This window comes from Macrotis lagotis, chromosome 2 (assembly GCF_037893015.1).
Source record: "Macrotis lagotis isolate mMagLag1 chromosome 2, bilby.v1.9.chrom.fasta, whole genome shotgun sequence".
NCBI classification, from domain to species: domain Eukaryota; kingdom Metazoa; phylum Chordata; class Mammalia; order Peramelemorphia; family Peramelidae; genus Macrotis; species Macrotis lagotis.
Window position 1 is genome coordinate 258,858,764 of NC_133659.1, and position 24,364 is coordinate 258,883,127.

General features: G+C 38.5%; 1 protein-coding gene and 1 pseudogene across 1 annotated transcript in view; one reads left to right on the forward strand and one right to left on the reverse strand.

Moving 5' to 3' along the window:
- Positions 1 to 1,770: 1,770 nt before the first annotated feature.
- The window catches only part of SPATS2 (spermatogenesis associated serine rich 2), a 144,011-nt gene continuing 121,417 nt past the window's right edge, over positions 1,771 to 24,364 (reverse strand). The window contains exons 8-12 of the mRNA XM_074225991.1: positions 20,081 to 20,139; positions 19,126 to 19,235; positions 6,488 to 6,590; positions 4,056 to 4,270; positions 1,771 to 2,984 (exon numbers count right to left, since the gene is read on the reverse strand). Of these exons, the coding sequence (XP_074082092.1) occupies positions 2,652 to 2,984; positions 4,056 to 4,270; positions 6,488 to 6,590; positions 19,126 to 19,235; positions 20,081 to 20,139 (820 nt within the window). The 3' untranslated portion in view covers positions 1,771 to 2,651. The remainder of the gene's footprint in view (positions 2,985 to 4,055; positions 4,271 to 6,487; positions 6,591 to 19,125; positions 19,236 to 20,080; positions 20,140 to 24,364) is intronic.
- On the forward strand, positions 8,572 to 9,837 carry LOC141514857 (glycine amidinotransferase, mitochondrial pseudogene; annotated as a pseudogene).

The window sequence follows — 24,364 nt, forward strand, 5'->3', positions numbered from 1 at the left end:
CTTCCGTTTCTCTGTACAATTTTAACTCTATTTCTAGAATGCATTTTTACCTCTTGGGTTTTTTTTGGGGGGGTTGGTAGCAAATGTCAGAGAGAAATACTTGTTGAATGTTAGGTTCTATTCTGCTTCTGGATGGCTACACAGACTCTGGGCAGTTGACAAACTTTCTGAAAGGGCCATCAAGGCAAAGGAAGGTGGTGCAGTACAGGAAGCTAGAGGGCTGGAGTCAGAAGATCCAAGTTCAAGTTCAACCTCTGACCTTACTAGCTTAATTCTGGGCAAGTCATTTGTTTGCCTGTTCACTCAATAGAAAAATGAGGATAATCATAGCCCTTTTCAGTATTATTGTGAGGATCGAATATATCCTATGTGCCAGGTATATGAATGCTCATTCCTTTCTTTCCTTTCTTAGTGGAAAGGATGATTCTGGGTGGGACTAAGAATCTGCTTTCATTATTTTTAGGGATTGCTATTCTAAACTATTAAAAAGTTTATGCTTTTCTCCAATAGCCAAAATCTTCACCAAGGGTAATTCATGGGATATGCTGCATTAGATGAACCAGGTTTTAATTTTAAATTGGTTTACAGAATTTCAATTTTTCTCAAAGAAGATTTAATTCTGGAACAGAACAAAGACATTTCAAATTAAAAAATAACAAAAAAACCCATGAATGTTCATCTGTCTGTGAGTTAGTTAACTTTTGTTTTTTTTTAGATTTTTCAAGGCAATGGGGTTAAGTGGCTTGCCCAAGGCCACATGGCTAGGTAATTACTGTTTGAGGTTGGATTTGAACCCAGGTACTCCTGACTCCAAGGTCAATGCTCTATCCACTGTACCACCTAGCCACCCCCTTAACTCTTATAAAGTGACAAAGGGCTATGTGATTCCTCAAGGCTTGTTTTGACTCTATAGGCAGCTATTCAGAAAAGCAGTAAAGACTTTACCTTCTCCCTGGCAGGTAGCTATGCCAAAGTGGACAAAATGATCATCTACAATTAAGGGGACAGTGCTCCTAGGATCTAAAGTCAGTCCCCGTGACAAAGACTTTAGTTTTTTATGTCTTGTGTGTGCATGCACACAACCTTCAACAACCGTAACCAAAGCAGTTCTGTTCTGGTTGCTGCTATGTGCAGTTGGCTATTTGTAGTTTTAGTTTCAGATTTGAGGGAAACAAAAACTCTCCATCCTTTTGAAGCTGCAGGCTCTGGAAGTGCTGTGGTTCTATGGCTTTCTCTGCAACTGAGTTTTGGAAAGGGTGGCCAGTGTGGCCTTCAATTGCTTCCTTAATCTTAGTGCTTTCCTTCTGATACAATCCCTTGTGCCTCTTTGCTTGCTGTTCCCACAATTAAGGCATGAGCTCCTTGAGCACATGTACTATTTTTATTTGTTTTCTAGCATTAATGTTTTCTGATGAGGAAGGAATGGCAGTAAAGGTGATTTTTTTTATCTGCTAAATTCTCCTTTTAAAGGTCATCCTTAATTTGGTTTTTGAATCTAAGCATTGGATAACAAGGCAGTGTGGTGCCATGGGGAGGACCAGGGCAGAAATCTTCCCACTGCCCCAGGGCTCAGCAAGTTATTTATCTTCTTTGGGATGGACTAAATTGCCTCTTAGATCCTTCTGGTCTTAAATCTATGATCAGATGACTTGGGAATAAGACATCTTCATTTTAGGTTAGAACAAATCATATAAAAGACTTCTATACCAGAAGTTCCAAAGAGAAACAACGAAATGAAGTTGATTGCTGCCACGAAGCACCAAATATGGGAACATTTATGTGATTGTTTTATTTATACAACTATAAAGGTTGACAGTAGTAATTTTTTGTTGGGTAACACCTTGTATTAGCACTGCTAAATTATGCTGCTATAAATTTAGTTCAGGATCAGAATGAAATATAGGAGTGAGGGAGAAGAAAAAAGATCCCCCCCAACCACCCCCATTAAAACATGGAAACTTTTTACTTTACTTGTATGACTTCCCATAAGCCTCCTGATTTTTAGTCTAAGATCACAGGAAGCAAGGATTTCACTTTTTTGGAAAAGAGACTGCAAGCTAGGTTACTGCAAACAAGACAGAAAGCCCAATTTAGGTCTCTTAGCACAATGAGAGCAAAGGCAGAGTCCTAAATGTGCCTGATAATTCTTTTCTTTCAACCACCTTTAGCTAACCCTAGCACATATGTATCATAGTCTCTCTTTTACAAGCTATTGTTCAGAGGAAACTCAAGGAGGCATCTGTGGCATCTGCCTGAACTACAAAGAAAGCAGGGTGAGGTCTGACTAGACCCCTTGTGAATCCAGCCCCCAAAGTGGAATCAATGATTCAGGTCTCTAAAGAGAATTGAGAAGGCATGGGATGTTGGGCAAGGGGATTGCTTGCCTTAGGCAGACCTAACAACAGCTGCCTCTAATCCCACTGAAAATGACCAAACAGATTGATCCATCTTACTTTGATAACACAAGGGAGAAAACAGCTTCCCTTCTGAAAAAAGTGAAAAGGGAATGGGAGAAAAAGAGGGAAGAAGAGACAAAAATGATAAATGTAAATTTCTCTTTGTTATTAAACCTAGCTACAAGTTTCCTATAGTCCAGTTATCAATTTAAATTGCATTAAAGGAAGAAGCCTAATGGGGTCCCCCTCAGGAGTTCACTGCTTCAGGCTGGCAGGCCCTGGGCTTGCACTGAGGGAACCTCTTATGTTTAGTGGTGTTTGGGCCTGACGCCCCTTTTTGGATGAGGGGCTGGGTTGGTTTGGCTCCACGATGGTTCCAGTTCCATTGTTCCCTGCTGAGAGGGTCTGGCCTTGCTCATTTGTGTTTCCTGGAGACTGTGGAGCACTCTGATACCTGGACCCAAATGAATACCACGAGCCATTTCGGTAACGGCCCATGTTATCATGTCGCCCTTGGTTCGTGGGACCATTAGACCTTTGGCCTTGAGGACGGTAGCCTTGACCTCCTCTTCTATTTCCCTGTGACATCTGGGAAACAAAGAAGAAAGACTTAATAAATAAACATTAGCAACAGTATTTTGTTCTTAAGAGTGTCTATTTAGGAATTCCCAGGCTGGAACTCTAAGGAATAAAATGGAACACTATCAATCACCCCAACCCAAATCACAGCATCAGAATCCATGAAAGCTGAGGGCTAATTAATCTCTCCCTATCATTTCCCTACTCAAGAAATTTTCCTCTAGGATTCACTTTCTCTAGCTATTCAGGCTGGAAAAGGTATGGAAGAAGAGACTATCAAAGAAACATATTATAGGATTTGTTCATCTACCATTGATAGGTGTCATATCATTGTGCTGACCTTTTCATACTTTCAAGAAATTTGGAGAGAGTTAACTATCTATTTGGCACTAATTAAAACTATCACTAGTGCTTCATTTCATCATAGATGAGATAAAATCATATACAAAGTAATATATTGTGAGTGCTTCTGTTCTCATTGGAACTCAAAGAGCCTAAAATATAGTTGTCCTTTTCTTTAATATCAAGACTGCTAAACATTCTATACATTCTTATAAAGAAAAATCCCACTGATTTTGATTTCTAAAATATTTTTCCTCCAAATTAAATGATAAAATTTTTCCCTCAAGGACTGTGAATCTGATTTCAACTTTCAAGCCATTTTTTCCCCTTATCTACTCTACCTCAACCCCAGTCATTTCCCTTTTCTTCTATTGGTCCTATGCTGTATTAGTAGGGAGTTGTATCTTTTACTGTACTTGTGGTACTTGTCTATTTTGTGAACAAAGACATAATTCCCACTGTAATTAATGGGCAGTTCACCTACAACAGCTGGGATGACTCCCAAAACAAAACATGCAACAGTACTTGGGACTGGGTAACCTACACTGGTTGGTAGTTGAGAATGTACCAAATGCTCCTTCTGTGACTATGTGGGACTTTAGGGGTTCAGAATGGTGTAAAGAGGGAAGGAAATGAAGCTAAACTCATGTGGAAAACTGGGTGGTTTTGAGTTATCAGTCTGTCAGCATTTTAATTCAATGGCTTTTCATCCAAATTCAACGGGGAACATCAAGTTACCTCTCTATGAGGCTGGTAAGACCGGCTGTTGGGATTTGCTATGGTTGTAGGCATCTCTCCTGCTGGTGGGTTTTTCTTGTTGGCATTTGTAAGGCTAGGAGCAGAGGCACAGGTGGAACTGGAAGGAACAGTTGCATCACTGGGGCTGCTTAATGACATAGATGTAACTGAGCTACACCGAGATCTAGTTGAGTAGCTGTTCTTTGGATGGGACACTAAAAGGAAAACATTAACAGCTCATGTTAATGGCACGAGATGATGCACTCCACTGTTCCGTAGAGAAGAACTAATAATCATCACACTGAGGAGGAGCTCCAGGGACCAGATACCAGACTTGAGAATGCACTGCTCTGTCCTCTTGCCTTTACCCTCTCTAATATATGACAACTACTAGGACCTGACTGAGTCTGGAAAGAGGCACACAGGCAATATGTTCAAGTTTCTCTGTAAGAACATGGTTAACCTGGAAATATGTTTTACAAGACTTTACTTTTATAATCATATTATTTGCCTTTCTTTTTTTAAAAAGATTTTATTTACTTTGAATTTTACAATTTTCCCCCTAATCTTACTTCCCTACCCCCAACCCCCCCACAGAAGGCAATTTGTTTCCATGGTATATATTGATCCAAATTGAATGTAATGAGAGAGAAATCATATCCTTAAGGAAGAAACAAAGTATAAGAGATAGCAATTTCAGACAATAAGATATCAGTTTTTTTCTAAATTTAAGGTAATAGTCCTTGGTCTTTGTTCAAACTCCAAAATTGTTTCTCTGGATACAGATGATATTCTCCATTGCAGACAGCCCCAAATTGTCCCAGATTGTTGCACTGATGGAATGAGTGAGTCCATCAAGGTTGATCATCACCCCCATGTTGCTGTTAGGATGTATAATGTTTTTCTGGTTCTGCTCATCTCATTCAGCATCAGTTCATGCAAATCCCTCCAGGCTTTCCTGAATTCCCATCCCTCCTGGTTTCTAATAGAACAATAGCGTTCCATGACATACATATACCATAGTTTGCTAAGCCATTCCCCATTTGAAGGACATTTACTTCATTTCCAATTCTTTGCCACCACAAACAGGGCTGCTATGAATATTTTTGTAAAAGTGATGTTTTTACCCTTTTATTATTTGCCTTTTTTAATGGGTCCAGGCAGGGAAAGGATCTGGAACTCAAAATTTTAAAAATATGTTAAATATAAGTAAATAATTTAAAAATGTTTTCATAAAGGAGAAACAAGACAGAGGAGTTAAAGATGAATAGAAATAATCTTCACAATTCATATATATCATCCCAAGTCTTTTCTTCTACCAGGAAAATAGAAACAGACTCATGTCAGGAAGATCCTTAAATAATCATTTTATTTAATGGTTTGAAAATTTCTCCCAGGAAAGCTTCTGTTTTCAAAACTGAACTAATAATAAGATCTGTGAGACTGGGTCTCTCTAGCTTGCTCAGGATGGAAGTGCAGTGGCAATTCACAGGCCCAATCCCCTAAATGATCTCAGCTGAGCCAACTGGTCCTCATTAGACAGCCCAGCAAATCTGGCTTCCAGGGTGTCAGATACTGTGGAGCTTTACCATACTTCAGAACTCCTGAACTCAAGCAATCTACTTGATCCCAAATCTTCAGGATCATGGTTTACAGGCCCAGATCACTGGCTCTTCCTTAAATAGTGCCCCAGGTCCAGAATTTCACCTTTAGGATTAATTAGCTCACTGGGTTTGGGAGTCAGAAAGAGTTAAGTTGGTATCTGGCCTCAGACTCTTACAAGTTGTGGGATTTAACCTCTGGTATCTCAATTTCCCTCAATAGCTAAATGGTTTTAATAATAACCCTGACCTTTCAGGGCTGTTATGAAGATCAAAGGAGATAATATTTGTAAAGTATTTTGCTGGCACATGGGGGGCTGTAGAAATACTAGCTATTTTTTTTTATCAAGACAAAAATCTAAAAGGGATCTCCAGGCAAATAGAATTCTTTATATGGAAGCAAAAAGACTCATTAGAGTAAAATAAAATTATTAAAAATACCTGAGAATTCATATGTATAGAATGAGAAATATTCATACCAGGTGCTACAAGCATTTACTAAAACTCATAGTTTGAGAATAAGAAGGGAACTTAGCAGCTCATTTCACAGATGAGGAAACTGAGGCTCAGAGAAGTGAGATGACAGAATCAAGGTCACACAGGTAATAAGTGGCAGAGCCAGATAAATTCCATTTTTCCATTGTACCAAGACCATCACAACCTCATTTTTGTAGAGGAAGAAATTGAGGTAAAGAGGATTTAAGTATCTTTATTATTGAGCTTCAGAGAAGAAACCAGGACTTTGGACTCACCGAGCCCTTCATTCCTTGCCCCAACTTCCATTAGAAGGACTTACTCTTATCACAGCCCTAGTCAGCATCCCTATCTTACCTTGTCCAAATGAATCAAAGCTCATCTTCAGCGTGTCAATATCACATGTGAACCGGGCTACCCGTCCTAGATCCTCATCATATTTACGCTCACTAACAAAGTGCTGAAAAGAAGGAAAAGGAAAATATTCAGGTGGGATAAACATTTCTAAACATTTCTCATTGTCACACAAAAACAAAGAAATTTTGTTTATATATACATATTTATGTAATCTTTCTCTTTTTTGCTTCAAAGTTTACAAGCTTCAGTAGAAAGAGTAAATCATTTCACTAGAAGTTTTTCCTTTTTTTAAAAAATTCTGATCCAAATAAAAATAGCATTTTCATATACGTTGTAGAATAGGAGAGGACTGCATATGAAAATACCTATTTCTACTATGTAGAGCTTGCTTTTCTTTTAAAGTACATGACAGCTTCAACATAGAGCTTCCTGCTTGTCTGTGATTTCTTCTAGCTTTTATTCTCTTTTCATTAGGGAGCTGGGGGAAGAATTTGTTTTACTAATGCTCCTCTGCCTCTCAACTCTTTTGCATTTCAAGAAAAAAACAAAATAATACCTTCAAAACAAATATGCATATTTAAGTAAAGCAAAATCCCATAATACTCATGTCCAAAAAAGTATATTTCATTACTACCAGAGGTCTGAAATTGAACTCATTCATTTTTGCAAATTCTTAAGACAAAATACTTGTCTTCATTTTTAGAGGGTGGTAGGGGTGGAGGCTACATGGAACTAAATAAATTTATATGATAGTCAGATTTCTCAATATGATCATAAGGAAAAGAGAAAGGAGAAAACAACATGAAACTGACTTTCCACCATTGGTACCTCCCATTTTTCTACTTACTCAAATTAAAATCAAACAGGAAATTAACATTTATCAGTTACATATTTCCCATTTGATTTTTCTTTGTGATTTTATTTTTTAAGTTGAGTCTACATGTTTATGATTTCATCCTGTTAAAGATGTTGTTCCATAGCCTCATATTACAAACCTAAGCTTCTTCTTTGACTCTGAGTAAAGGAAGCTCATGAGTTCAAAGTTTATCTCTTATTGAGGCAGCTAGGTGGTGCAGAGGATAGAGCAGCAGTCCTGGAGTTAGGAAGATCTGGGTTCAAATTCAGTCTCAGACAATAATTACTTAGTTGTGTGACCTTGGGCAAGTCACTTATCCCCACTGTATTGCAAAAACAAAAAAAAAATAGTATGTCACTATTATTTAAAGAAAAACTCTGAGCTAAAGTTTAGAAGTTCAATACTCTCACAAAGCACTCTTAATTTTAAGGGAAATGTTATCCTAGTATCATCTACAAATCACAGATTTGTTATCCTTCATAACTTCAGCTCCTTAGAAATTCCATTACATCTGTGTATTATTCTTGAAAGCATTCACCAAAACTGACCTGGCCCCATCTCTACTTCTTTGTCCAATTAAAGGTGGTCTTAAACTCACCAGAAGCCAGTAAGTCTACATCCCTAGTCCACTATCAATGGTTTCAGGAAATAGTTGGGTCCCTTAAATCCATCCTCTAAGACAGAGAAGAGTGGTCCTAATCCCATGGGGATTTTCCTTAATATAGCCAGTTATGTCTCCTCCCCACCCATGCTGCCAACCTTTAACCAACTGCATCATTTTCTCTGTTCAGTTCTTTGCTCTACGTTTATAAGAATGAGTTGTATCTTCTATCCTTTGTCTTTTGGCTAGAAACTGGGGCAACCATTAGACCCATTTATTAATAGGTTCATATCCTGTCAAATAACTATTGTCTTGTTTGGAGAGAGTGTGCCTCAGTTTACTTTTGTTGAATTTCAGGAGCCATGGGAAATAGAGGCAGCAAAATAAACTGGGAAACAGACAAGCAAACAGACATGAGGTGCAGTCCTGTTGGGTGATAATTTGCTATACTTTATCAAATCAAGTCTTACTTTCATTCTCTACAAGTCATAGTTCACAAATCCTTGCTTTAAATTATTTGTTCAAAAAAGATAATTTGTGATGTGTGTCGCCGCGTGTCCTGAGGACAGAGCCGGGCTGCCCGCCGCCCGAGACCATCGCCATTGCCGAGTGGCTGAGGCCTGGGACATGCTGCGGGTCCACTGCCTGCGTGGCGGGAGCCGGGGCGCCAAGGCGGTGCATTACATCGGGTCTCGGCTGAGGGGAGCCCTCACAGGATGGGTGCAGCAAACTTTCCAGAGCACCCAGGCTGCAGCAGCCTCCAGGAAGCCCCTTGCTGCTGAGGAAAAGGCCATAGAGCCTGCCATGAAGGACTGCCCCGTCTCCTCCTATAACAAGTGGGACCCGCTGGAGGAGGTGATTTTAGGAAGGGCTGAAAATGCCTGCATGCCCCCCTTCACCGTGGAAGTCAAGGCCAACACATATGAAAAGTATTGGCCACTTTATCAGCAGCATGGAGGCCAGTACTTTCCCAAGGAGCATTTGAAAAAGGCTGTTGCTGAAATTGAAGAAATGTGCAATATTTTGAAAATGGAAGGAGTTACTGTTAAGAGACCTGATCCCATTGATTGGTCTTTAAAGTACAAAACACCAGATTTTGAGTCTACAGGTTTGTATGGTGCAATGCCCAGAGACATTCTGATAGTAGTTGGAAATGAAATCATTGAAGCTCCCATGGCATGGCGTGCATGCTTCTTTGAGTATCGAGCATACAGATCAATTATCAAAGATTATTTCCATCGTGGGGCTAAGTGGAAAACTGCTCCTAAACCCACAATGGCCAATGAGCTTTATGATCAGGATTATCCAATCTATTCCGTAGAAGACAGACACAAATTTATGACGACTGAATATGAACCATGTTTTGATGCTGCTGACTTCATTCGAGCTGGAAGAGATATTTTTGCACAGAGAAGCCAGGTAACAAATTACCTGGGCATTGAGTGGATGCGTAGGCATCTTGCTCCAGACTACAGGGTGCATATCATCTCCTTTAAAGATCCCAATCCAATGCATATTGATGCCACCTTCAATATCATTGGACCTGGCCTTGTGCTTTCCAACCCGGACCGACGTGTCATCAGATTGAACTTTTCAAGAAATCAGGATGGACTATAGTTACTCCTCCAACTCCAATCATCCCAGATGACCACCCACTCTGGATGTCATCCAAATGGCTCTCCATGAATGTCTTAATGCTGGATGAAAAACGTGTTATGGTAGATGCCAATGAAATTGCAACTCAAAACCTGTTCGAAAAACTAGGTATTTCAACAATTAAAGTTAATATTCGTAATGCCAATTCACTGGGAGGAGGTTTCCATTGTTGGAACTGTGATGTCTGTTGGCGTGGCACCCTGCAATCCTACTTTGACTAGAATTGGCCTGAAGAGTGGTGGTAGCTGCTTAGATTGAAATAAGCCTAGGAAGCTTAAGGTATAAGCTTCATTTTACTGCTAAAATAAATGCATGAGCTAGCTATATAGTGCTTTAAGCTATCATATTCTTAACAGTTTATTCTCACTCTCTTTCCATATAAAAGAAAAAAAAACTTAATTGCTTAGTCTTTGGGCTGACTTTTTGAAACACTTTGTGAACACTTGACAGAATGTGTTTCAAGACAAAGGTTAGCTGCTAGAATAACTTGGCCACTAATGTTTAACCATCTACCTCTGTTTAATGTTCTATCCAAAAGGCAGCTTTGGAATGATAGCCCTGAATTTAATATATATATATATATATATATATATATATATATATATATATATATATATATATATATGTATGTATGTCACTTTTTTTTCTAAGTAAGAAAAATACTTAAGTACTCAGATTTTAAGTGGTACCAGATAATTGCCTCTTTTTTATAACGGTGTTTTGGTTAATTTTTTATTTCTTTTTTTTTTAAGATAAGCTAAACTATGCAAACATCAAAGGGAATTTTCCAGGAATTCTGTTAATATGCTCATCTCAACATTCAACATTAGTATTATTTGCTTCTAAAAACACTTTCATATGACTTACCTCATTTCAATTGAAATATTTTTGTCCACATTTTCTGTTATTTTAAAGTTCTTACAAAAATATTCAATGTAGTAAGCTATAATAGTAATTTCCCACTCTTAAACTTCTTGGTGTACTATACACTAACTACTGCATCTGCAAGTTCCCTTTCTTTGGTAAGTTAAGATTTGTTTACATAAGTGCAAATTCTTTAATGCATAGCTGAGAGATAAGAGCATTCAGTAGTTGATGCAAAAAAAATCTACATACATATAATATGACCTGGTTTTAATGTTGGATACTAGACATGTATTTTTTTATGCTAATAAAAATTTTTGTGTTCAAAAAAAAGATAATTTGTAAAATGAGTACAGCTTTTGTTGCAAGTAATTTAATACTCGGAAGATTTTTTTTCTTTGGTTCATTCATAGGCTTATGCAAACTTAGTGGTACTTGAGAAGCAGGCTTTGATATGTGAAGAGAGAGTAGAAGGGTTAATGTATAGTTTTAGGTTGCCTGCCTTATAATTGGGACTGAAGACAACCCCTCAAGACCATTCATAAGTCAAAATTAAATTAGCTGGGAATCTTTGAAGTAAAATATCAGCCCAAACTTGAATGTCGAACAGTTCAAAAAAAGATGTAGAAAACATCTACATCCCAAACAGAAGGCAGTCACTGAAGTGAAGCTGACCATTTTCTAAAAGGTGTAGTATTGTTCTATACCGGGGGGAAAAAAAGCAAACAAAAACCCTTCTCTTTTCTTTCCAAAGAAAGTAGTAGTTCATACCAACATGCCCCCAAACTTAACACAATAACAAAGCTTCAAAAATGCTGGTATTATTCACAATCTCAACAATGGCATAGATGATGGAAGCCTAAAACTGGCAATCTGACAGGTAATTAAATCAATAAATAAATCAATAAGCATTTATTAAACATCTATTAAATATACAATGTTGGGTACTGTGACAGGTGCTAGAGATACAAAGTCAAAATGTGAAATAGTCTCTGATCTCAAAAATTACATTCTATTTGGAGAAACAATTTATACATAAATCTGCACATAAAGAATATAAAAGATATAACGCTAAGATGATGGAACATCAAGAAGCAGTACAGTACGTTCTACCTCCTCTATCTCTATTATGTCTTGATCTTAAGAAAAGAATAGAAAGAAAGAAGAGTAATACACTGGGGTTGAAGGGTGAGGGAGAATTATTTCATATAGTACATACACAGATAGATATCTATACAAAAACAAAGTAAAGGAGTGATTCTTACCTGAACTGATCAAAAGATAGCAAAAGGGTACAGAAATTCATTTAACATGGAGATAAGAACGAATGGCAAAAACACAGAAAGGCTGGTTAACCGAGAAGGATATGAACAGACAATTGTCAGATGAAGAAATTAAAGCTATTTATAGTCATATGAAAAAATGCTAGAAATCACCACTGATAAGAAAAATGCAAATTATCAGATTGGCTAAGATGAAAAGAAGAAAATGATCAATGTTGGAGAGGATGTGGAAAGATGGGGATATTAATGCAATGTTGGTGGAGTGCTAAAATCATTCAACCATTCTAGAGAGCAATTTGGAACTATGTCCAAAGGACAATAAAACTGAGTGTACCCTTTGACCTAGCAATATCAATGCTTGATCTATATCCCAAAGAGATAATAAAAAAAAAACCAAGAAAAGTACCACATGTTTAAGAATATGTATAGCAGATCTTTTTGAAGGGACAAAGAATTGGAAATTGAAGAGATGCCCATCAATTGGGGAATGGCTGAACAAGTCATGGAATACGAATGTTATGAAGTACTAATATTCTATGGAAACCACGAGTAGCTAGACTTTAGACAAACTTGGATGAGCTGATGCTGAATGAAGGGAGCAGAACCAAGAGAACACTGTACACGTTAACTACAACACTGTGAGATGATCAACTATGATGGACACAATTTCTCTCAGCAGTTCAGAGATCAAGGACTACCCTGAGAGATAGTTAAGGAAAATGCCATACACATCAATGTAACAAACTATGGATTCTGAATATAGAGCAAAGCATACTATGTTCATTTAAAAAAAAACTTCTATTATATTTTTCCTTTTTTTTTTTTAGGTTTTTTTGCAAGGCAAATGGGGTTAAGTGGCTTGCCCAAGGCCACACAGCTAGGTAATTATTAAGTGTCTGAGACTGAATTTGAACCCAGGCACTCCTGACTCCAGGGCTGGTGCTTTATCCACTGTGCCACCTAGCTGCCCTGTTCCTTTCTTTCTCATGGTTTTCCCCCCCTTAATTCTAATTTCTCTTTCACACCATGACTAATAATGAATTATGTTAATCATGAATGTACATGTACAACTTTTACTATTTTCCTCCCTACCATAGTGAGGGAGGAGAAAAGGGAGGATGGTGGAAAAATGTGGAACTTACAGACTTGCAAATAGATGAATGTTAAAAACTACCTTTGCATATAACTAGAAAAATTAAAACAAAATTTCAATTTAAAAAAAGGAAGAGAGAAGAAGGAATTAAGGAGAACTCTAAGGATATGTAAAACTCTAAGGATATGTAAATTTTTCTTAATTGGCAAAGAAAGGGAATCTGATGGAATACTATTGTGCTGTAAGAAATGAAGATTGGGGCAGCTAGGGGGCACACTGGATAGAGCACTGGTCTTGAAGTCAGGAGAACCAGAGTTCAAATCTGATCTCAGACACTTATTAATTGCCTAGCTTTTTTGGTAAAGGTCACTTTTTGGGCAGGTGACTTATGCCCATTGTCTTGGAAAAAACAACAAAAACAATAAAAAACCAATAAAAAAAAGAAATGAAGGATTTCAGAGAAACCTGGCAAAACTTAAATGAACTAATTTAGAAGGAAGTAAATATAACGAGAATAATTTATACAGGAACCATAACATGGTAAAACAACTCTGAAAGAATTAGATATTGATCTATGTAAATTAACCACGATTTGAGAGCATTAATGATAAAAACATGCTAACCACTTTTTTTTTTTAATTTTGCAAGGCAAATGAGGTTAAGTGGCTTGCCCAAGGCCATACAGCTAGCTAATTATTAAGTGTCTGAGATCGGATTTGAACCCAGGTATTCCTGACTCCAAGGCTGGTGGTTTATCCACTATGCCACCTAGCAGCCCCAGAATGATTTTTTTTTTTTTAGGTTTTTGCAAGGCAATGAGGTTAAGTGGCTTGCCCAAGGCCACACAGCTAGGTAATTATTAAATGTCTGAGGCTGGATTTGAACTCAGGTACTCCTGACTCCAGGGCTGGTGCTCTATCTACTGTGCCACCTAGCCACCCCACTAACTACTTTTTTTCCTAAATTTATTTTTTATTCTCATTTTGTACAAATGTTTTTTTTACATTAATAAAATATTCTTGTTTACAAGTAAACAAAATACCCCTCTTCCCCCATGAATATAGATAGACTTGCTTGGGCGAAAAAAGTAAAGGGGAGAGAAAAAAATTAAAATAAAAAAATAATAGTAATAATTGTAGGTATGGCCAGGTGGTGCAATGGATGAAGCACCAGCCCTGGAGCCACGAGCACCCAAGCCCATATCCAGCCTCGTAAACCCAACAATCACCCAGCCGTGTGACATGCAAGCTCCCCGATCCCCACTGCCCTACATAAACCAAAAAGAAGGAAAAAAAAAAAGACCCAAAATAAAATAAAATAGTAATAATAGTACGGGTGGCTGGGTGGTAGACAGTGCATTGTCCCTTGAGCCAGGAGCACCTGGGTCCAAATCCGTCCCCAGACACCCAAAGATCACCCTGCTATATGTGGCCCCAGGCAGGCCATCCAGCCCCACTTGCCCTGCACCCTCCCCCAAATAATAATAACAAAAATGTGCTTGAGTCTTTGTTCCAACACCAACAACTCTGTCATGGGTGGATCTCATTCTTTATGATAAGTCCATCACAAAAGTTACTTCCATATTTTTCCACCGTTGCCATTGCTGATCACAACTCCTTCCTTTCTTATTTCTCCACTATCATGTACTCTATTTTCTCTCTCCTTTCACTCTGACTCTGCTGTAGGGTCGTTGACTGGCTCAGCAGGCAGATCCCTGGTCCTGGGGCCAGAAGCCCTGAGCCCCCATACCACCCCTTAGGCCCAGAATCCACCTGGCCTCATGGTCCCGGACAGGCCATCCAATCCCAGCCCCTTGCAAGAAGTAAAAAAGAAAATGTGTTATATCTGACCACTCTTCCTCCATGGTCCATCCTCTCCTCCTTTATTCACATTCCCCACCCCTTCCCCCTGCTCCCCCCTCCTTCTTACTCCAGATGTCTATACCCCATTGAGTATATTTGCTGTTTCCTCTCCTAGCCACCTCTGATGAGAGCAAAGGTTCCCTCATTCCCCATTGCCTCTCCCCTTCCATATCATTGCAATAGCTCATTGTAATAAAAAAAAATCTTATGTGAAATATCTTGGACTATTCCCCCTCTCCTTTTTCTTTCTCCCATTCCATTTCCCTTTTTTTCCTATTGACTCCATTTTTATACCATATTTTATCTTCGAATTCAGCTTTCTCCTGTGCTTCAACTATAAAAGCTCTCTTTACCTGTTCTATTAACTGAGAAGGTTCATATGAGTATTATCAGTGTCATTTTTCTATGCAGGAATACATGCAGTTCATCCTCTTTAAGTCCCTCATATTTCCCCCCTCTCCTCCAAACTCCATGCTTCACTTGAGTCCTGTATCTGAAGATCAAACCTTCTGTTCAGTTCTGGCCATTCCAAAAAGAACATTTGAAATTCCCCTGGTTCATTGAAAGTCCATCTTTTTCCCTGGAAGAGGACATTCAGCCTTGCTGGGTAGTACATTCTTGGCTGCATTCTAAGCTCTTTTGCCTTCCAGTATATTGTATTCCAAGCCCTATGAGCTTCCAATGTAGTTGCTGCTAAGTCCTGTGTGATCCTGACTGCAGCTCCACGATATTTGAACTGTGTCCTTCTGGCTGCTTGTAATATTTTCTCTTTGACTTGGGAGTTCTGGAACTTGGCTATAATATTCCTAGGGGTTGGTTTTTGGGGATCTCTTTCTCAGGAGGATCGGTGGATTCTCTCCATTTCTATTTTGCCCTCTGCTTCTAGAATATCAGGGCAATTTTCCTGTAGTAATTCTTTGAAAATGATGTCAAGGCTCTTTTCCTGGTCATGACTTTCAGGTATTCCAATAATTTTTAAATTATCTTTCCTAAGTCTGTTTTCCGTATCAGTTGTTTTTTCAATGAGATATTTCAAATTTTCTTCTAATTTTTCATTTTTTTGGTTTTAAAGTATTGATTCCTGATTTCTGGTAAATTCATCAATCTTCCTGAATTCTATTCTTTGTCTGAAAGATTTGTTCTCCTCAGAGAGTTTTCTTATCTCTTTTTCCATCTGGCCAATTTTGCTTTTTAAAGCATTCTTCTCCTCAATAACTTTTTGAACTGTTTTGTCCATTTGACCTAAGCTGGTTTTTAGCATGCTATTTTCTTCAGCATTTTTTTGGATTTCCTTGACTAAGCTGCTGACTTCATTTTCATGCTTTTCCTGCATCTCTCTCCTTTCCTTTCCCAGTTTTTCTTCCAACTCCCTCATTTGATTTTTTGATCTCTGTCATAGCCTGAGCCCAATTTCTGTTTTTCTTGGAGTCTTTAGATGCAGGAGCTTGTGCTTCCTCATCTTCAGACTGAGTATTTTGATCCTTCTTGGGCTCATTTGCAAAATATTTCTCAATAGTCTTCCTTTTGTTTCTCTGCTTGCTCATTTTCCCAGCCTGGGCCTGGTTTGGGGTGCTTCCTGAGCTTTTGGGACACTCCCACAAGGGTCTCAGTGTGTGAGGCTCTGTCCTCCCTCTTGGTCTGTGAATGACCATAAGCACCTCCCTCTGCCACAGGGCTGAGGTGGGGGGGGGGGCTGCTGTTCTATGGGGGGGCCTAGACTGCGATCAAGATCTGAATGTAGTCAGAGTCCCAGAGTCCTGTTCCTGGGGCTGAGGACAGAGCTCTGCAGTCTCTCTTCACTCCCCTCCCTCAGCTCAATGGGCTTGTGCCCTGGGGGCTCCTGCTCACTGGCTCAGCCTGCTTCTGTTTCCTGGATCAGGGCTGGGCTCCATGTGCTCACTCTGGCAGAGGTCCCCTGCTGTTCCCCCACTTTGTGCCCGGTGCTCCTCAGGGTGCAGCTCAGGAGGCTCCCCCGCTGCTGTGAGCCGCGGCTCCCAGCACCCTGGGGTTCTTTCACTCTGGTTGGCCACCCCTCTGGCAGGCCGCCTCTCCGATCCCAGGGAGCAGAGCCTTTCTGCTCTTTTCCAGGTTACCTTGAGTAGGAGAACTGCCTCACTGGGTCCCTTTGTGGGTTCTGTCTCTTGAAAGTTTAGAGTCCTTAGCTGATGAGTTTTATCAGAGAGCTCCTAAGACTCGATCCCTTCTTGTCGCCATCTTGGCTCCTAACTACTTCTTGGTAAGAGAAGTGAAGGACTTTTATGAGTGTGCAGAATTGGATGCGTTTTCTTGGATGTAGAATTTTGCTTAACTCTATGTTTGAAATGGGTTTTGCTTTTCTTTGTTCTCAAATGGGAAGGGGAGAGTTGGGGGGACAGAATGTAGACTTTTGATGATAGAAAAAATATAATAATTTAAAAATGAATGAATGTACATAAAATAAACAACAAATATAACAAGATGATTAGAAAGGGAGGGAACTAGTAGTTTGGGCGGGGGAGGGTTCAGCAAAGATGTAAAAAGTAAGTCTTAAACTACACCTTGAAGAAGTGAGGGATTTTATGAGGCAGCAATGAAGAGGGAGTGCATTCTAAATATGGAGGATGGCCACTGAAAAGGTATAGTGATGGGAAACAGGATACCATATGTGAGAAACAAACTGGGAAGAATAATACAAAATATGATGAATAATATAAATAGATAATAAAATATATAAATATATAAACAGATTGGGCCAGGTAACTAAAGGCTTTAAAAGTTCAAAGGCATTTTTTATTTTATTTTAGAAAGAAATAAAATTCATTAATTGATACAATTTACGTATTTCTCATAATGGTGTATATATCAGTCCTAATTAAGAGGTAATATTTATTCCAAAGAAGTAGCTTGAATCTAGGTCAATTTTTTGTCCATCTTATAATTATAAAACAAATCCTAGTACTCACTTGAGCAAAAGATTTAGCAGGGTTAAAGAAGAAAAGTTAGCTCAACTTGAGGCATTTTTGAGTCCTAAAATCCTTAACTGCACTCACCCTTTTCAGCACACTAGAAATCTGGAGAGAAACAGAACCTTAGTGAGCCTGCAGAAATATTTCCAGAAGCTTTTCAGCCATGTAGGAGAACTAGATGAAGCCTTGATAGAGTCAGATTTTTCTTATCTATTCAGTTCAAAGGGGTTTTCCATATTCTCCCAGAGAACTGAATGGGACTGACAGGTATGAAAGAGTGGGAGATTTTTTTTTTTTAAATTTGCACTGTTGTTTTAGTTACACAGGAAAATGAAGTTAATTTCAATCAGAAAAAGGATTGAGTAGTCACAATATAGCACTAATTTCCTGAGAAACAAGAGGGACTTTGATACTCAGGCTACCACTTTTTATTTTAAGTTACATGGTTGTTCTAAAGTTGTCACAGCAATAATCTTCCTTTTGAATATTTCAATAAATCTAAATGGTTGGAAGAGAGAACAGGAAAAAGGTCAAATCATACTGATCCTATGTTCCACAACTTTGTTATTATTGCTAGAGAGTTATTTAGAGAGCTTGTCTCCTCAATAAGCCAGCAACTTGAGGCACTCCTTAACTGTACTCACCCTTAACTGTACTCGACAAATTTTCCAAGAATTCTTTTGCACCTAGATTGAGAAGGACTATTCTATTTAAGGAACCAAAAAAGAAAGAAGCTTGAACATGGAACCTGTGATCTTTATAGATTGTAGTTTATAGATTTATAGATTAGTTAGCAAGATATACAAGACCTTTTTTCCAATGATAATCAATGAAAGTGAAATTAAAAATCCCACAAAATAGATCATACACACACACACACACACACACACACACACACACACACACATACATTTTAGGTTTTTACAAGGCAAACGGGGTTAAGTGGCTTGCCCAAGTCCACACAGCTAGGTAATTATTAAGTGTCTGAGACCGGATTTGAACCCAGGTACTCCTGACTCCAGGGCCGGTGCTTTATCCACTACGCCAACTAGCCGCCCCTATATCACATATTTTTACATAAACTGAGACAAATAGTTGGCATAGTGGATAGGTTGCTGAAACACAGGATTCAGAAAGACTGCTTTATATTTTACTAGATGTGTTAGGCAAGTCACTTTACTTCTCAGTCTCAGTTTGTTCATCCAAGAAATGGGGATAATATAATAGTATCTACCTCACAAGGCTGATGTGAGGAAGGTACTCAAATGAGATAACACATGTAAGGGGGTTTAGTAAAACTTAAGAGCACCACAAAATGCTAACTATCCCTATTACTACTAATAAATTAAGGCTGCCTCCCTCTGGGAGGCCAGTCCCCTCTAGGGGAGCATAATCCCCCAAATAAATGTCTTCACTTGAATTTAAAAAATAATAAAACAAATTTATGAGATAGGCGAAAAGGAGAAGTAAACCTTTACCTTGATGTCAGCTCTAAGTTCTACCAATTGTTCCTCTGACATTCGAACAGCCACACCAGTCATCTTCTTGAGCATCTCAGCTTTTTTTTGTCGACTGAGCAATATTTCCACTGAAGAGAAGAAAAAAAGCTGCTGGGAGACTGAACCTTGAAAATTTTATTCTTTGCAACGCAACATCTAGATTGAAACACTGGGTTTCAAAGGGTCCGATGCTGCCAACCCTTCTGAAAAGTCTTTGATGGCCTAAGTTTTAATTCTTGGTCTATCTATGTAAGCATAAACATAAACCAGAATTCCTTTCTAAATTTTGTTCAAAGCCACATTTAAAAGAAGTTCACTCATCATCTAAGAGTGATTTAATGAGGGAATTATAACAGAAGGACAGCCTGAGTGTTTGATAATGGTAAGACACCTTATAGAAAGGCCATTGACAAACTGGATATATGAATGAAAAAGAAGAGCATTTATTTTGACCATGTGAACAGAAAAAGAAAGATGGTTCTAGCTCTCAAGAAGCTCATAGTCAAATTGGGGGAAGATAATATGAAATAGAGGTCACTTGCAGGGCAGACAGGTCTAGGTTCAGCAGTAGGGAAAATGGCAAGGTCTGGGGCGGGGAGATGCCTGCCCCTATAAAGGATTTATAGGATGACAAGCACATATGATCTAAGTTAAGAAGTTTGAAGGAGTATCCTTATCAATGAGATTATAGATCTATGGTGGAAGAAATACCACAACGTGAAATAATGTCTACTTGCTACAGTTTTCAAAAGTTTTAATTAAAAATTACTTACTTGGGGTGGCTAGGTGGCACAGTGGATAGAGCACTGGCCCTAGAGTCAAGAGGACCTCAATTCAAATCCGGCCTCAGACGCTTAATAATTACTTAGCTGTGTGGTCCTGGGCAAGCCACTTAACCCCATTGCCTTACCAAAAAAAAAAAAAAATTACTTACTTGCTTCAGCTTTTACTTTGTCCATTTCAGCTAGCAATGCTACTTCCCGATCCATTAGGCTAAGAAATGAAAGAAGAGAGAAAAGATGTGATAAGGAACCCCCAAAAGAAAACAGTATGCTGTTTTTATCAGACTGGGCAAAAGTTGATAAATATCTGGAAGGCACCTCAGTGCCCAAGTCCTCTGTAAAAAGGAATCCAACCAGTGCTCAGCCAACAGCCTCTGCATGAAAATCTACAAGCCCACTGCACTTATAGAGAGCTTTATTATAATCCTTTGGCATACAAAACTAGAGAGCCAAGGTGACTGTGAACTATTACCAACACTACTCTTAAGACTGTACATCCAAATAGTTCTGAATTCTAGTGGCATTCTTGTCTTATTCAAAACTTTCCACTTTCCCATAAGAATTCGATATAGGTTAATAAAAGCTTTGTTAAAAGCTAGGTAAATTAAACCTATAGCATTTCACTCATTAACTACTTAAATAATTTTGTCGCAAAAGAATATGAAGTTAATCTGGCATCATCTGCTTCTGATGAAGCTATGCTGGATGTTAGTAATCACTGCTTTCCTTTCTCTATCTTCACCAACCACCTCTTTAATGATCTGCTCTAGAATTTTCCTAGGAATTGAAGGCATACTCACTGGCCTATATCTTGTTGTATGGTTAATATATAGGATATAAGATTTTCCATGGTAAGGCCTTATAGTTTAGCTACAGAGAATTAATGACCCTCAGTTTACCTCTTTTATACAGAGAATCACTGACCCCCCAATTCATCCCTGATGAGTAGGATTGATCTCATGTACATTTTTTTTTAGTTTTTGCTAGACAATGGCATTAAGTGGCTTGCCCAAGTCCACACAGCTAGGTAATTATTAAGTGTCTGAGGCCGGATTTGAACTCCTGACTCCAGGGCCAGTGCTCTATCCACTGAACCACCTAGCTGCCCTCATGCACATATTTAAAACAGCTTGAGTAATTAAACGAACCACTGAAAGTCCTTGACTGGTCCCAGCCAGACTCTCAAGACTACAGTTGATTAACATTGCCTATCTCTTCAGGAACTAGCCATTCCTGAATGTAAACACCATAATTCTTGGGGTTCAGGGAGAGGTGGCTCCCTCCTTGGACAACCTGGAAAATTTGGTTTTATTCCACAAAAAATTGACAAGAAGCCTTCTTTGCTCTCAAGCCATTTAAGATCTAATTAGACCCTCTTCAGATTGGAGTTTCACCCATGGAGAGGATGCTCTGCCTAGGGCTTTCCCAATCGGACTCTGAAGGCTGTACCCCCTGGGACTCCCTAGCCGCTGTTGATTCAGATGTCAAAGTTCCCCCGATTGGTGATGTTTTCTTTTAATATCTATGTTTATGTAGGCTTTGTTTTTCTTTTTATTACATTGGGACTGATTGGTTACTTTTGCTTTAAAACTTATTTCTACCTGTTTTATAATCACTTTATTAAATATACTCTTTTTTAGTTTTGTTGGTGTGAACGTGTCATTTTGTAGGAGAGAACTGACACCAAAACTCCTTAATCAAACAAAATTGGTCTCACAAACAGGATCACTCTACAAAATGCCGTTTTTTAAGAAAAATACAGAAAAGGAAAGAGATATGTATATACTGTGTTGGGAAGATTTACAATATTCATCCCTTGCTAGAGAATGGGCGTATGGCAAGGGGCCAGGTGAAGATAGGGGAAGCCATATGAAACAAGGGTCTCCCACGTAAGTAACTGAATGTTTGAAGCAAACAACTGTGGAAAAAGGCAAAGGAATGGCAGGAGTCTGTAAAAGGGGCTGGGATCAGAAAGATAAGACTGTGGAAGAAATTCTACAATGTCAGAACTTTATTTTAGGAGATCAGATATGCAACTGTCAGAGTGTTAGCTGAAAAAGCTGCCATTACAATGTCATAGTTTAAATATAGGAAGAAAAAATGGAAGATTGATAAAAAAAAGAAAATTTATGCTATGGTGGGAGATGCAGATATATATGATTTGGCTTTGGTTGGAGCAGCCTGCTACAATACCTTAGTCCAGAGGGGCCCCCGGATACAAAAATTTGAAAATGACATTGACATTGCTGCTTAGTGAAGCAGGCAAGCCTCTAGCAGAAGTTTTGGACAAAATCTCCCAATTAGAGAACTCAGGCAACTGTGTGTATACTGATGGCAATAAATCTCAATATTGGAGTGGTGAACATGCTGCTAGTCAGTCTCAAAATAAGTACAAAAATAGAATGTCCCAAAAAGATTTGTTTATTGCCCTGCTATGAGCAGGAGTGGATAGGAATAAGACTGATGGACTCCCTACTCCTAACTTGTTTAGGATGAATAAAGAGAAAAAGGATAAGAAAGTAGAAATAGGGAAATTAGGGCCACTCCATCAGCACCCTCCTTTTACCCATATTTGATCTCTCTTAAAGAAGAATAGCAGATAGGGACCAAACCCCAGTAAGAGAGATCAGACGAGGAATTAACGGCCTCTCATAAGGTTAATTAATTTTAAATTGGAAAAATGGATATGCAACTGTTACTAAAGTTTGTTTGTTTCTTTGTTTTGTTTTGATATTGGGGCAAGACCTCTTTGATGTATGGCAATCCTAGTATATTTAGAAATGGAATGTCCGTTAAAATTACAGGCTTGGAAGGAAAAGAAATTAAAGTAAAACAAGTTAAAATAATGATGAAGATAGGTCAATTACCCAAAAAGGAGTACTCAGTGATGATTGTTCCCTTTCTCCCAGAGTACATATTAGTACATTTTAAGGGGGATGACTCTAAATTTACCTGATGAGAAATTATTCTTGCTAAAGTACAAGGATGATCACAATCTGTAAAATTTTAAGTATACAATGGAATCAGGGACATAGAAAAATTTTGCCCAAGAACTTGTAAATAGAACTATGCCTATTTAGCTGTGAAAGTAAGGTATTAAATAAGTCATTGGATCTGGTTAAGAACAGTATGTGTTAAAATAAAAGAAGAAGAAGAAGAAGAAGAAGAAGAAAGGGGGGTGAATAAAGTCTGAAACATGCTTAAATAATATATTAAGAGAAAATGCAAGTTGTGCAGTCTGAATACTGGATTTAAGGACCTGTGAAGAGAATAATGAAAGGGGTGCAAGGAAAAATTAAGAGGCATAGAAAAGGATGGGTTTTTTTTGAAGTATATCAAATTTATGGAAGCTAAAGCATGTAGAATGAAGGTATGAGCAAGTTTGACTGTATAAATAAGATATTGGTTTTGGAAGTTTTAAAAATTTATTTAAAATCAATATAAAGTAGGAAAGAATATAGAGAGCTATGAATCAACTAATAAGTTATGGAATTTCTTCTGGGAGTGTGCAACCCAGATTTGTACTAAATTGAGATGTATTCTTAAAAGTGATTGGGGCAATTTTAAAAATTTAACATTAGACTGCTACCTGTAGGGGAGAACTATACTCCTTTTGAACAATTTCTGGCTGCATATTGAGTATTAGAAGAAACTGAACAGCTCCCTTTAAAACATGAAGTTCTATTAAGACCCCAAATACCTATTATGAGCTGGATAAATGGGGACTCCAGCCTCTCATAAGATAGGACATGCACAGAAGTCCATTATAATTAAATGGAAATGGTATATACAGAACAGAGCTAAACCAGGAGAATCTGATGTCTCTCCCCTGCTTGAGAAAGTGTCTGAATTAACCTTAGTGCAGTCTCCACTGACTACTCCCCCTCGGAAGGCAGTTTCACCAGTCAAATGGAATCAAGGATTTGATGCCTTGAGTCCTGAACAAAAGAAACACACTTGGTTCACAGATGACTCTGTTAAATATTTAGGACAAATTAGGCATTGGAAGGCTGTAGCAAATAATATTTTGGAAAGGACAGAAAATCAGTCAGTGGACAGAACTGTATTGAAACAGGAGTGGAAACAATGTAATAATGTAATATTTTTTACAGACACCTGGGCAGTAGCAAATGGCCTAACCACTTAGATGACCACGTGACATACAAAAAATTGGGATTTTCATGGGAAGCAAGTTTGGGGTCATGAAATGTGGAAAGATATATGTATTTGGGTCCAGTATATTAATGTCTCAGTCTTTTATGTAGATGCCCATGTCAGTGTGGACACTCCGGAATGTGAGTACAATGCATATGCAGATGAGTTGGCAAAGACTGGAATCACACAATTGCTCCCAAAGAAACTGAAGAACCTGAAGATTTATTCAATTTGGCCAGACGGCTCCACGTCTGCAGGACATCTCACAGGTGGGCCCTTGC